Raw genomic sequence first — 14,147 nt, forward strand, 5'->3', positions numbered from 1 at the left:
TACAATCTGGGCTCAAGCCTCATCTTCTGCCGCAATTATTACTAAACTTCAAACATAAAATTTCATCTCAGTGATAAATGCGTGTTTTGAATCAGAATATGTTCCAGGAACATTTAAACTTTTTCCTAGAACATTATTCTGGAGGAGGGGGAAACACTTTACATCAACCTTTCTAAAAAAGCTATTTCAGGAATGGAGAGCAAACAGCTCTTTTACAGGAGAAATATGGGGGTTTAAGGATGGCACTGACTCGGTTTGGATGTCACGACAACCAGATTTATTTTAAACCCTTGGCTGTTGTGAATGAAGTGGGAGCGAGTGAGCAAGAGTGCTAGGTCATGCCACCTGATCAGTCCCACTGCAAGCGGGAGGAGCTAAACAATCCACAGATGCTCCATCCCTGGGTTGTTAAGTGTGATGTGCGAACCAGGGATTCTGGGTTGTTGCGGAAGGGAGAGACAACTCAGAATTGCAGCCCATGGTTCACCCAGAGAGAGAGAGAGAGAGAGAGAGAGAGAGAGAGACCCTTTCTTTGTTTTCTTCACAGTTCCCACAATCAACTTGAAATACCAACTCGTACAATTTTCATTCTCAGCTACCCTCCTTCCCAGCTGGTCTAAATTTAGTGGAGCCTCTTTTGGATCTAACTTCTCTCACTCTCTTGTACTTTAAAATCATCTGCTATATACTCAGGGCTTGAAAAATAAAAACAGTTCAAATCCCAGAATGTTTTCAAGAGCTAGTATCATATTTTTAGGCACCTGGGCAACAACCAACCAGCCAGGTTGTTGTTTTTTCTCCCCATCCTTTGCAAAACCAGGAAAAATGGTCATTCCTTTATAATTCTCTCCTATTATGAAAAACTTTGCTTCTCGGCAGGTCTATGGCATTTACAAGCATCCCCTGTCCCCTTCTCATCCATGCATAATAAGCAGCACAGTAATGACCACAGCAGCCAATTTGCTGCCAGCCACACAAAAAAGGCAGGACTGATCCTACTCTACCATGATCCTGCTCTACCATGATCCTGCTTTACCCACCTGGCTCTCAGCCAGAAGAACCCCAGAAAGTTTTAGGCCTGTTGACCAGGATGCTGACAAGAACAGCCTCATGTATTCTCTACCCAGCTGTGCTCTTTAACATTTTTAAAACTGATTTTAAAAATGACATTTTCCAAATAAAGGAAAACAACAACAAAGGAACAACACAGTAAATAGTCAATTTATACCATCATTTCCACATACCAACACACATGGTTTATCAATCATTGTAATTTGGTGAACATTCCAGAATGGTTTAAATTGTTGTTGCTCAAGCTTAGCACAAGACCTCCCTTCCCTGGCTAGCTCTAATAATCCAACAGCACAATCCTATGCATGCTTAGATAGGAAAAAGTCCTACAATTCCCAGCATACCCCAGCCGGCCTTGTTGATCCTGGCTGGAGCGTGGCTGTACGGGAACGAGCAAACACACTGCCTCCTGTCCACTCACCACTAACCCAACCATGGGTGATTGTTGGGTTAACTCTAAGTTGTTTCGCCCCTAAACAACCCAGAGTTCTGGGTTCTGATGTCACAATAACAACCCAAGAACAGGGCATTCCTGGATGGTTGGTTGAAAGCAGAAGCACTGAGCGCACAGGAGGCTGCTCCCTTGCTGCCGTTCAGCCCCGACAATTCCTGGGTTAAACAACTCAGGAATTGTTGTGACGTGAGAACCGGGTCAGTGTACATTGATCCACCTGTTTACAAAGAGAATTCCATATTCTTAGCGGCACTCCTGTTCGAAGGTCCTTGTTACCCCACTTGCACTCCCAAGTAAAGCGGCTACTTACATCAAAGGCTGCTTGGTGGAGTCCTTCCCTGCTCCTCAGCCAGCAGCGGCTTAGCTCGCTCAGCTCCAAGATGGGTTGCACTTTCAGGCGCACTGTGTCCCCCGACTGCCGGATCATCTCCACAATCTCGTCCCGGGACTTATTTTCCACATTGCGCCCATTGATCTCAACCAGCCGGTCACCCGGCACCAAGCCAAGGGCCAAGTCTTTGGTCCCAGCACCAGGCTCAGCAAAATGCACCACCCGCCGGTACACCTGCCCATCAGCGGCCCTGTCCAGCATGGTGGTGCGGCGCAGCGAGAAGCCGAAGTCACCCGTGTTACGCCGCTGCAGCTCCAGCTGCCTGGGCACGGGAGGCTTGGGGGGCACCACCATGGGGAGCTTCAGCTCAGCAGGGAACCTCTTGCTGACCACCTCGGGCAGCCTGGTTTGTGAGGCAGATGCCAAAGGGGCACACGGCGGTCCCGGTGTCAGGCCATGTTTGGCCAGCTGAATCTCCAACGTCCGTGTTTCCACCAGCGGGGAAGGGGCAGCCGAGTGCTCAGAAGGCGTGGAGGTCTCCGAGGCGCTTTCGTCACGGCTCTTCTGCGAGAAGGAGAACCTCTTGACGATCATCTGGGAGTTTTGCTTGGCCAACGAGCCAAACTTGGCGGCCCGCTGGAGCACAGAACCCTTGAAGTTGCCGTCGTCCACCTTGAGGTCATCGCTGGAGCTGGCCGTGCTGAGGTGCCCAGAATCCAGGATCACGCTCCCCCGATTGCTGTCTGAGTCAATGTCAGTCAGGTGGAGGTCAGAGCCACTCGGCACCTTGATGGGGATGGGGTTGGAGATCTCCAGCCGGCTCTTTGAGTCCCGCTTGGAGGAGCGGTTGAGGTTGAAGAAGCCCCGGCGCATGCTCATCTCCTCCAGGCTCTTCAGCTCGGCGGCTGACATCCGCTCCTTCTTCTCCTTCTTCTCCTTCTTCTCCCTTCGGGACCCATCTCTGTCCTTTTTTATCAAGTGAAACATGGTGGAAGGCAATCCTGGGAGGCACTCAGGTTCAACAGTGACCAGCTGCTGTCAGCCAGTGACTCCAAATTCTTGATCCTGCCCGTCTCCCTGTGGGGAAAACACAAATATATCTATTTTAAAAAGTGCCTTGTAAATGGGTTTACAAGAGTTACAAACCTCCTAGCCACGCGTAACTATGCTGCATGTTTGTGGCACACTGAGAGCCTGACAGAACCATCCAGCTCCCCTTTCACTTTACAGCAGCCTTCCCCAATATGCACCTTCCAGATGTGCCGGACTATAATTCCCAGGATCCCCCAATCAGCTCTTTACAGAGGTTCGCTGCTAGGTCCCCTGCAGGTGATGCTTTTTATTTACAAGCCTAGGTAACCAAACTAAGAAGAGAAACGGTGCAGCAAAACAGCCCTCTCCACCCCAAAAATTAAGCACTGTATTAATAACAGGAGAAAAATTGTTATCCCAAAAACAAGATTATTCTTTCATCTCTCTCTGACCCAGCTTCTCTGTGTACATACAGACAACCTGCACCCACAAGGACATATGTGAACTGCGGTTTTGAAAGGACCTGAACGTTTCTTGAGGCACCACCAAGCCTGGCACAAAACACACAACACTGTACCAATGCTGCATGGGTTTCCCTTGACAGTCCACAACACAGGGGCAAGACACTGGGTAGCTCCGTTGTAGAGCACCTGCTTTGCATGCAGAAGGTCCCAGATGCAATTGGTTAAAAGTAGCAGGTGATGGGAGGAAAGACCCTTCTCTGCCTCAGACCCTGGAGAACTGCTGCCAGTCAGAATACACAATTCTGGGCTACGTAGGCAAACGGTCTGAACTGGTATACGGCATCCTCCTATGTTCCTAAGATCAGCTAGTTATTAATTTGGTCTATGAAGTTTGCAGACCACCCAGCTTTCCAATCAAGAGAGAACAAGGTCTATTCCAGACTTGCATTTAAGCCATAACATGGTAGCCATAGGCGTCAAGGAATTACATGCAGGCAATGGAGCACACTGGCAGAGGAGGGATGGGGTGCTCCCGTCCTACCTCTGCGCCCAGCATAGAAACCAACTGGGCTGTGAAAGGAAGGAAGCCCCCTCCTCCGCATTTCTGCAAAACAGATGCAGCATCCTTCCTCTTCCAGTCCTCAGCATGCTAGTATTTGGGGGGCGGGGGCAGGCTAGTAACTTTTATGGGCTTATTTACAAGGCTGGCCTATTCTTTACCAAGGGACTGTTTCTGCACTTCTCTTTTCAGCCCGAGAGCAGTTAATCAACAACCTGGGATTTGTTACAGCATCACAAACAAGCCAAGAAATGTTATTCGTGCACATACATTTTTACAACCCACCTGCCCGCACATAACTGTATCTGTCATTTAGTAAACTCTTCCCAGCCTAGTTGCCTAGCGGCTGTTTTTACTTGCCAAAGGCAACCAGGTGAGAGGCTCTTTGCACGCCTGGTTTTTATTACAGACAAATCCAAAGAGACCTACAGCTGAATACCCAATGAAGTTTGGGATGCATGCTTCGCAAAACAGCAGCTCTGGTATGCCACATGGCAAACTATGTTTGCAACGGTGGGGACTTTCAAGAGCAGGTCACTGATATGGCACTGATGGGTAGCAGGGAAGAATGTTGCTGTTACACAGGAAGCTGCCTTCTGCTACATCAAACAGACCACTGGCCCTTCTAGCTCAGTAGTAACTAACTACAACAGGGGTTGGGGATGTGTGGCCCTCTACATGCTACTGGACTGTCAGCATCCCTCGCCGTTGGCTATGCTGGCCTGGGCTAACGGGAGCTGCAGTCCAACAACATCTGGAGGACCACACGTTCCCCACCCTGGTCTACATTGACTGGCAGTGGCTCTCTTGCGTTCCAGGCAGCAGCTCCCAGCCCAACTTGGACATGCTGAACCTGGGACTTTGTACCTGCAAAGCAGGTGCTGTACCACTGAGCAATGACCCTTCCCCCTGTTGGGCATACCTGAAGTAGATCTTCATCTCTCAGATGACACTGTTATCCCACCCTTTCTCCACAAAGCTCAGAGTGCCTTTTAGGCCGAGAGAGATAGCCACTTGCCTATGGCCACACAGAGAGCTACAAAGCTGGGCTGGGGTTTCATCTCCTCCCTGTCCCCAAACATCCAGTGTAGTTTAGGGATGCTGCTTCAGCAGAACACCATTCCTGGATGTTTAAAAGAAAGTCTTCTAGTTGTCAAGGCCCCCCCTGTCCTTATTAAATAGCTCTTAAAGCTGAGAGGGTTTGTGGGTTTGGGGCCCTGCTCTACGCAAGCCATTCTTGGAGTTCCAGCTAGAGTCATCCAGTCTCACACTTGCTCACAAAGGCCCTTGTTGAAGGAACAGAGGCCTCTCTGAGGCCAAGGAAAAAGCCCTGCCCCTCTTGGGTTAGTTGGAGTAAGCTGTCTCTCTCTTCTTGTCCCATTGAACTTGGAAGCTCCATCAACCAACTCCCACCCCTGAAGGGAAGGGTCAGGGCGACAGGAACAGTCCCTGAAGACCATGTCGGAAACAGTCCATTCATTAGCCACTTTAGCTCCACTGCATAGAGAATTATGAGTTTGGAGTGGGGTGAGGAAAGAAAGACAGAGAAACTGCATCTCCCAGTGCAAAACAGCAAATCTCAAGGAACAGTGGCTCTTTCAAAAGCTTGCATTTCTGCAGCAGCAGGAAGGAACCTTGCCTGCTAGGAGACGCCTGCAGAGCCAGCGTTCACAATTCTATTGGGATTCTGCCTCCCAGGCAAGCTTGAAAGTCTCCCGAGAATCTCATCTGAGGGCATTGTTTACATTAACAACACACTTAACACACTTTAAACACCCCAACAGGTTCACTAGGTGGGCATTTTCCTCTCAGTGTTGCCCCCTAAAGCTACATCCGTACCACAAATATAAACTCCTTATAAACTAATGTATATATTATGGATGCAAAAACACACAGCCCCTCCAAGAACTCCAGGAATTATACAAATTAGCCAAAAGCCACAGAAGAGTTACACCAGCCTTCCACAGCCTGGTACCCTCCATATGTGCTAGACTGCAACTCCTATCACACCCGGGGGACTTGGGAGAGAGAAAAGGCTGACCATGATGTTGGAGCCCCAAAGTCTATCGTTCGTTAACAGTCCTAAGATGGAGCGCAGGAGGTGTGTTAGGCAAACATAATTACATTAGCCTTTGCAAGGTGCAAAAATGATTTCAGGTTGTGCCTGGGATGACGATGATGATGATACATGATGGCTGCCCACCTCTATTTGGAAAATATAAAATCTAGAAGTTATTTAGATCCAGCAGCTAGTCAGAAGCACAGAAGCAGGGCATGATGGGCGGGAGCTTCGGCTATTGGGCGGTATAGAAATGAAATGAATGAATAAATAAATAAATAAATAAATGATGGGAGATAGCCATCCCCCTCCCCACCCCCTCCCCATCTGTCATCAGCATCTGGTATTTAGAGCTATACCATGCCTACACACAGAGGCTCAATTTAACTACTGTGGGTAATAGGCCTACACTCTATTAATTGTGTAGCTGCCGACAGACCTACACTCCATGAACTTTCCAAGTTCTATAGAAGGGCTGGTGGATTACTAACAGGAAATCCTGAGCCCCTTGCAAAATGACAAGGAGTATGTTCAGCGCTGTATAACATCCCAGGATACTTTCAATATGGCATAACACTGAAACAGAACGCCCATGTTCAGGAGCAGTCAACCTCCAAGTACCAGATGTTGGGGACAAAAACAGGGGAAAGCAACACATACCCTGCCTGCAAGCAGGGCCAGTGCCAAAGGTCAGCATGGTCAGGCACCTGCCGACGGCCAATTCCCCAGCAGGGGCCCACTGACAAGAGACCCCTGGAGTTGCTCCTCCTCTTCTGCATTGCAACGTGCTTGTTCACCTGCTGCCTCTCACTCCGGCACAGACAACACTTCTTCAGTGGTAAGAAAGAAGAGCAGCAGATGCTGCGGCCTCCTCGCTCCCCGACTCTCTGCCTGCCAAGCAAGCAAACAGCAGCAATGAAGAGAATGAGGAGGAGGTGCAAGAGCAGCTGGTGACAATAGCAGTGAGAGGGTAGACTCACTGAGGGGGGGGCCATGGGGGTGTCTTGCCCAAGGGCACTTTGAAACCTGGAGCACTGCCTGCAAGCTTTCCAGAAACCGAAAGAAAAGGCTGGGCCAGAAGAAATTTGATGCAATCCAGCAGGACTGTATTCACATTTATTTCACGTTTACTTATTAGTTCCTCATCTCCCCCACTACCCCTGATTCTTTGTTCGACAAGATAACAGTTCAAGGCCTCCTTCCCGGACAGTAGGTCCTCATTACAGCACACACAGCAACTGCCTATACATTTCCTGGCACTCAAGAGAACCATCTCCTGCACCAAGCCCAGGCTGGAATGGCTACAGCAAGACAAGGTAGCACCTCAGAAACAGTGCATAATTAGAAGAGGTTTGCAGAGCCTTCAAAAGCTGAGTTTGGCTCTTACCAATCGGCAAAAGCCAAGAATATTCCTGTAAGAGGCCCCACCGATCAAACCAGACCTGGATTTGATACTAGGCAGCCAACTAACACTTGGCTAAGGTGGTTAAAAAGGGCCACCCAACCCCTTAGAAGCCGCCTTCACCCAATCAGGAACATCAGCTCCCTGAGCAGGGGAGTTTAATCTGGAGGCTTTACAGACTGTTTGCACACCGGGACTCCACCCTCTCCAAGAAGGCCCATATGTGGTTGCAACCTTCCGTCTGCTCTCATGCGCAGGCTTAGTTTGCAATACCTGCTCTGGCAAACCAAGGGCAATTCCTTGTGAAACAGCTCCATTGAGTCAAGCCAAGAGAGAGGTTGCACGGGAGAAAACACAGGCACAACCGGTTGCAAGACAGAAAACCCAAATCCCACACCCCACAGCTGGAACTCGCTTTCCCTGATTCAGGCATTCGGATCACACCCCCACCCACTAGATGAACAAACTCACCAGGTATGTTATGACACAGCAGAAGCACAAGAGGTAGCTCAACCCGACAGGCGCAAAGAGAACCTCCCATGCAACGCGTGATAAACTCACTCCCGTTTAAAGGTCAAGAATCAGGGAGGAGAAACAGTAGACGCAGTGGAATTAGACAATGATGCACTGGCCAACAGTAGCAAAGAACCTGCCCCAAAGACACACCTGTCTATCTTGTGACAAGACAAAAGGGGACTGGGTCAGACTCTGTTTGCTCTCCTCACACAATTTGCTGGGTACATAAGAACATAAGAAAAGCCATGCTGGATCAGATCAAGGGTCCATCTAGTCCAGCACTCTGTTCACACAGTGGCCAACCAGCTGTCGACCAGGGACCCACAAGCAGGGCAGGAGACAACAACACCCTCCCACCCATGTTCCCCAGCCACTGGTGTACACAGGCTCACTGCCTCTGGTACTGGAGGTAGCACATAGCCATCAAGACTAGTACCCATGGATAGCCTTCTTCTCCAGGAATTTGTTTAACCCCCTTTTCAAGCCATCCAAACTGGTGGCCATCACTACTTCCTGTGGTAGCAAATTCCATAGTTTAACTCTGTGCTGTGGGAAGAAGTCCTTCCTTTTATCTGTCCTGAATCTCCCACCAATCAGCTTCATAGGATGGCCCCATTGGGTTCTAGTATTTTGAGAGAGGGAGAAAAATGTCTCCCTATCCACATTCTCCACACCAGGCATAATTTTGTAGACCTCTATCATGTCTCCCCTTACCCTCCCTTTTCCAAGCTAAACAATCCCAGCTGTTGTAACCTTCTCTCATAAGGGAAATGCTCCAGCCCCTTGATCATTTTAGTTGCCCCTTTCTGCACCTTTTCCAGCTCTACAATATCTTTTTTTTTTAGGTGTGGTGACCAGAACTGTACACAGTATTCCAAGTGTGGTCGCACCGTAGATTTGTACAGGGGCAGTATGATATTGGCAGTTTTATTCTCAATCCCTTTTCTAATTATGCCTAACATGGAGTTTGCCTTTTTTACAGCGGCTGCACTGAGCTGTCCACCACAACCCCAAGATCCCTTTCTTGGTCAATCAACACTAGCTCAGATCCCATCAGGCTATACCCAACATGCATCACTTTCCACTTGCTTACATTGAACCGCATTTGCCATTTAGATGCCCATTCTCCCAGTTTGAAGAGATCCTTTTGGAGTTCTTCACAATCCCTTTGTGTTTTAACCACTCTAAATAATTTGGTGTCATCTTAAACTTGGCCACTTCATTGCTTACTCCTAATTCCAGATCATTTATGAACAGGTTGAAAAGCATTGGTCCTAATACAGATCCCTGTGGGACCCCACTATTTACTTCCCTCCATTGGGAGAATTTATCATTTATCCCTACTCTCTGCTTTCTGTTCTTTAACCAGTTACTGATCCTTAAGAGGACCTCTCCTCTTACTCCATGACTACTAAATTTGCTCAGGAGTCTTTGGAGAGGGACTTTGCCAAAAGCCTTTTGGAAGTCCAAGCCCAATGTGACTGCTGAAGCTAGGCTCACTACACAGTCCAAGTGAGGCCTTGTTCACATGAACAGCTTAACTGCTTTAACAGTGCTTAATGCTCTTTAACTCCTGTCGTGTTAACACCGAGAAGAATTTGACAGAGGAAGGAAGGAAGAGACAGGGAAATGCACTCCTCTCTAAACTGTCCATAGGAATATGAACTCAATTTTCTCCTTCATACGGTTTCTCTGTCCACCATGGGAAGCATGGTTATTCGCACATGTAGAAGGCGGGACTAAGCAACTCTAGAATAGCCTCAATTTATTTGAATTGATGTTTAAAGGAAAGATATAATTATAGGCAATATAGGTGGCTAACCTATACCATATCAGACTATTTGTCTATCGAGGCCAGTACTGTCTACTGTGGCACCTGATCCTTTGAACCGGAGATGCTAGGGATTATATCTGGGATGCTGTTTACGCATGGCAGGTGATCTCTCACAGTCCCTCCTAAAAGGAATTAAAATAACCTGACATGTCTTTGCTGAATGTAATTCCTGTTTGCAAAATACATGCAAATATTAAAGGAAATAAGACACACCTTCTTGAATTACCATTAGAGGAGAACTTACCGATCTGCTTTGCTCATGTGAATGCTATTACTGTAACTCCTCTGAAATGAGAAGGCAGACACATACACCCACCAGTTGCTTTCAAAGGCCTCTTCACACATTACATTTTTGGGTACAAACATTAAATATTTTAAGCGTGCACCTAAAAATGTGAAGAGTGAATGCAACCAAGCCACATTAGCAAAAAGGCACACCTTTTTAGTAGGGTTTGCCCTGCTAAAATGTAGAAAGACCCTCTAAGTATGAGGTAAATAACAAACATAGCTGTATTGGCATTAGTGCCACTTAATACATGCCAGGAGTCTGTTGAAAGAACTCCCTGTCCCATGCACCACGTATGCGTACACTGGGCAAAAGTAGGGGAGGAGCTGTAGCTCAGTGGTAGAGCCCTTGCTTTGTATGCAGAAGGTCCCAGATTCAATTCCTGGCATCTCCAGGTAAGGCAGGAAAAAACTCCTGTCTGTAACCCTGGAGAGCCAATTATGCCAGTCAGTGTCGACAATACTGGGCTAGACAGACCAGTGGTCTGTTTCTATGTCATCTCCCCTGATAACGCATGTTTTTAGCATGTGCTCTGAAAGCATAACTTGCCAAGTGGCTCTTGGTCACCCCTGGTAAAACAACAAGTAAAAGATTAGCATCACAAAGCCTGCTCCCTGCAAGGTATCACTGACAGCGTTAAAGCGAACAGAGAGAGAAGCCTTTTGCTGGGCCCTGGAAAAAGCAAGACCAATTGCAGCCAAAGGACCAACTTCAAGGCAGGTGCACTGGGGGAAGCTGATACCCCCGGGCCCCCACACGCAAGGTTTCCCCCTGGAGATTACCCCAATTACAGCTCTACAACCTTGTCCTACTTTGTGTTAAATGCCTCAGGACAACCCACCAAAACCTCACTCCTTTCCCAACTGTTGTGTTCCCACAAAGGCACACACGCCCAACCAAGAAAAAAAAACCACGACCCTCACAAAGAATTAACACCAACCCACCCTCAGAAAGGAAGGGAGGGAACAAACCTCATTCCTTACATACATAAAGCAAAGCGAGAACATAAGCAACACTTCTCTAGCCACAGCCACCTCACCAAACAGCATAGCACACACATGCACGCACCCCTACCTCCATAAAGTTGGAATATGTCACATGCCAAATTGAGCACACAGGTGTGCTATGCACAGAGAAAGCAGCACCAAAACCTGCAGGTGTGGCTCATGCACACACTGCACTGTCACATCAAAATGTTTGCACACAAACACCGTCTCCCTCCTCAAGTCAAACGATTTAGACACTTCTGACAGAAATGCAGAAGCATTTGCACACGACAAAAGCTGGCACATTAACACACACCACTTAAAATTCTCTCTGTGCATGCACACACACAAACACTTGTGTGTTTGTATAAGAATGAGAAATATCCAGCCAACCCCTTCCCTAAATTTATTCACACACAAGCACCATTAAACCCAGGACTTGCTTCCCACTCACACCCAGATGGAGGTATAAAGAGAGAGAGAGAGAGAGAGAGAGAGAGAGAGAAACACAAGATTGGCTTATTCCATCTGTCCATAACATTCAGTTACACAAACACACCTCTAGCTCACAATGCAACTGAGGGAACTTCAAAGGGATGGAACTGGGGACAAAACTAGGGCACAAAAGCAAGAGAAGAGAGATTTTGACACCTCCTTGGGTCAAAATCTCAAGAAACAACTACAAATCAATTTAACACTACATTGGATCAGGCTATTCAAAACACACAAGCTTTGGTCAAGTGCCCCCAACAATCCCCCATCCACCCCATTTACACACCTGTAAAACTTAAACCCGTGATCTGCTTCCCATCCCTAGCAGGCTGCACACACAGTACACCTAGGCCAATTCAGAGCTGGAAAGCACAGCTGGATGTGTACATATTTTGAGGCACATATTTTGACATGTACACAGAGGGTGCAAATGCGTGCGTATGCATACTGAAGGGTGGGGGAGTGTGGAACATTCAGGAAGCTCACTCATTCACACACACACACACACACCCCATGCAACCTTTCACCTTTAAACCCAGGACCTGCCTTTCACTCACACCCAGGGTGGGCAGATAAAAACATGTGTGAGAGAGAAATACACAGAGATTGGCTTATATTACCTGTGTTTACAATTCACACCCATACACACATACTCCTTAAACTCAGGACCTGCGTCTCACACCCAGAAAGCTATGCAGACAGCACACCTAGGCCAATTCAAAGAGGGAGAAGAGGAAGCTGAACCACTGATGACACACCTGTACCTGCTTTGTGTGAGTGCTAGGGAGGCTGAGCCACACACACAGCTCACTCATACATCCCTACACCCTTTTGCACAAATGTACCTCGAAACTCCCACTCATATAGGGATGGACAAGCAAACGGAAAGCACATTCCTCTGTGTGTGTGCACATGCATGCACAAGAAACACACACACAGTTGGGCTTATTCCACCCTATATCACTCACACACAGACAGTCACAGGCATGCTAGAACCTGCTCACTTCTTCTCTCCTCAATGCACACAACACACCTGAGCCAATTCAATAGGGGGAACTAAATGCGTGCGCGAGCGCGCAAAAGCTGAACTTGCGCGTGCGTGTAAAAGACCTGAACTCGAATGTGTGTGGGTGTGTGTAAAAGCAGAACTCGTGTGTGCAGAAAGAGCTGAACGTGTGCATGTGAAACACACGTATCTGGATACACATACAAAGACCGTGTGCGTGCGTGCGCGCGCAAAAGGTGACCTTGTGTGTGTGTGTGTGTGTGTGTGTAAAAGATCTAACCTCGAGTGTGTGCAAAAAGTGAAGTTGTGCGGACGCAAAAGCTGGACGCGTGCGCGTGGGTCTGTGCGTGTGCAAAAGCGCCGGCCGTGTGCGCGTGAAGCACGCGTATCTGGACACGCGTAGGGAGACGATCTCCGCGTGCATCAAAGGCGGAGACACGCGCCGCCGAGCTCGCGCGCCTCCCTCCCTTCACGCGGCCAAGGCGCCCGCCACGGTCACGCGGCGGGACGCGCCCCCGAGACGCGCCCCTGCGGCGGGGGCGCTGAGGCGGCGCCCCTCCTCCGCCCCGGCCCGGCCCGGCCCCGCTCGGCCGCCGCCCGCGCCTGGGCCGCCGGAGCGATGGGCCCCATTCAGCCCGCGCCCCTCACTCACCGCGGGCGCCGGTGGGCGGCCCGGCCTGGCGCTGCGGCTGCTCCTGCGGCTGGCGGCTGCCTCCTCCCTCCGGCGCTCCCGGGCCGGCGCCGAGCGGCGAGCGCGCCAGGAGGCGGGCGGCGCGGGGCGGGGCAGGCGGGCGGGCGGCGGCGGCGGGGGCCGGCCTAGCAGGCCGCGGAGGCGGGGCGCCGGGCCACCCGAGCGGGGCGAGGCCTCCCTGAGGAGGCAGGCGCCCGGGCAGCCTCCCCGCGCCTGGCGGGCCGCCGCCGCGGCCCTGGGCTGCCGCGCCCATCCGCGCGGCCGTCGCCGGGGGTGCTGGGCGCTGTGGGGTGGGCCGCCGCCTGGCGCGCGGGGCGATGCTGAGGGCCGCCGCACCGCAGCCCTCCCCCTCCGGACTACGGCGCCGCCCGGCCGGCGCGGACGCGGCCCGGAGCGCGGGGGGCGGCCGCCCAACACGCCCGCGAGAGCGGGAGGCTGAGGGGCTCCGCTCAGCCCGCGGAGTCGCCGCGCGGAGTCCGCCTCAGGAAATGCTTCGTCGCGCTCGTCGGTCCCCCGCGCCCGGCGGCGGCCGTACTGGCCAGGGGGTGCCGGGAGCTGCAGCCCCACGCACCCCGGGAGGGGCCCAGGTGGGGGCGGCCTGGCGCGGAGGCCCCTAAAGCACCGAAGCGCCGCGGGTGGGCAGGCGCCGCCCTTGCTTGAATTGGCTACTTATTTGCTGCCCGGCTGCAGGTGTTCAAATCACGAACAAATTAGGAGCGGCCCAAATGCCGCAAAAGGGCGAGCGAGCTTTGGGTTCTCCGGAGCTCTTCCTCAGGCAGCTGGTGGCCCCCCAAAAAACGAAACGTGGAATGGGGGAAGAAACAAACGTGGGGAATCTTCCTCTGGGGGTAGATCCATTACTGCGGCTTCTTACCACTTACTCAGAAGTAGTCCCCATCAGACGCCTGGGCCGGCGGGCGGGCTCACTTTCCCCTCAGGAAATACTTCATCGTGCTTGTTGATA

At 50.5% G+C, this 14,147-nt stretch overlaps 1 protein-coding gene across 8 annotated transcripts in view; it reads right to left on the reverse strand.

Moving 5' to 3' along the window:
• Positions 1–13,617, reverse strand: part of MYO18A (myosin XVIIIA) — a 141,899-nt gene extending 128,282 nt beyond the window's left edge. For 3 of the 8 annotated variants that reach the window (XM_084823128.1, XM_084823127.1, XM_084823126.1), the window contains exons 1-2: positions 13,145–13,609; positions 1,836–2,933 (exon numbers count right to left, since the gene is read on the reverse strand). In XM_084823128.1, the coding sequence (XP_084679254.1) occupies positions 1,836–2,843 (1,008 nt within the window). In that variant the 5' untranslated portion in view covers positions 2,844–2,933; positions 13,145–13,609. Of the gene's footprint in view, positions 1–1,835; positions 2,934–13,144 lie in introns of all 8 variants that reach the window. The other 5 variants (XM_084823123.1, XM_084823122.1, XM_084823121.1 and 2 more) reach the window with 3 other exon arrangements.
• Between the last annotated feature and the right edge of the window lie 530 nt (positions 13,618–14,147).

The sequence above is a fragment of the Heloderma suspectum genome, chromosome 16 (assembly GCF_057233095.1).
Source record: "Heloderma suspectum isolate Gila_16-S chromosome 16, 16-S_ref, whole genome shotgun sequence".
NCBI lineage: Eukaryota > Metazoa > Chordata > Lepidosauria > Squamata > Helodermatidae > Heloderma > Heloderma suspectum.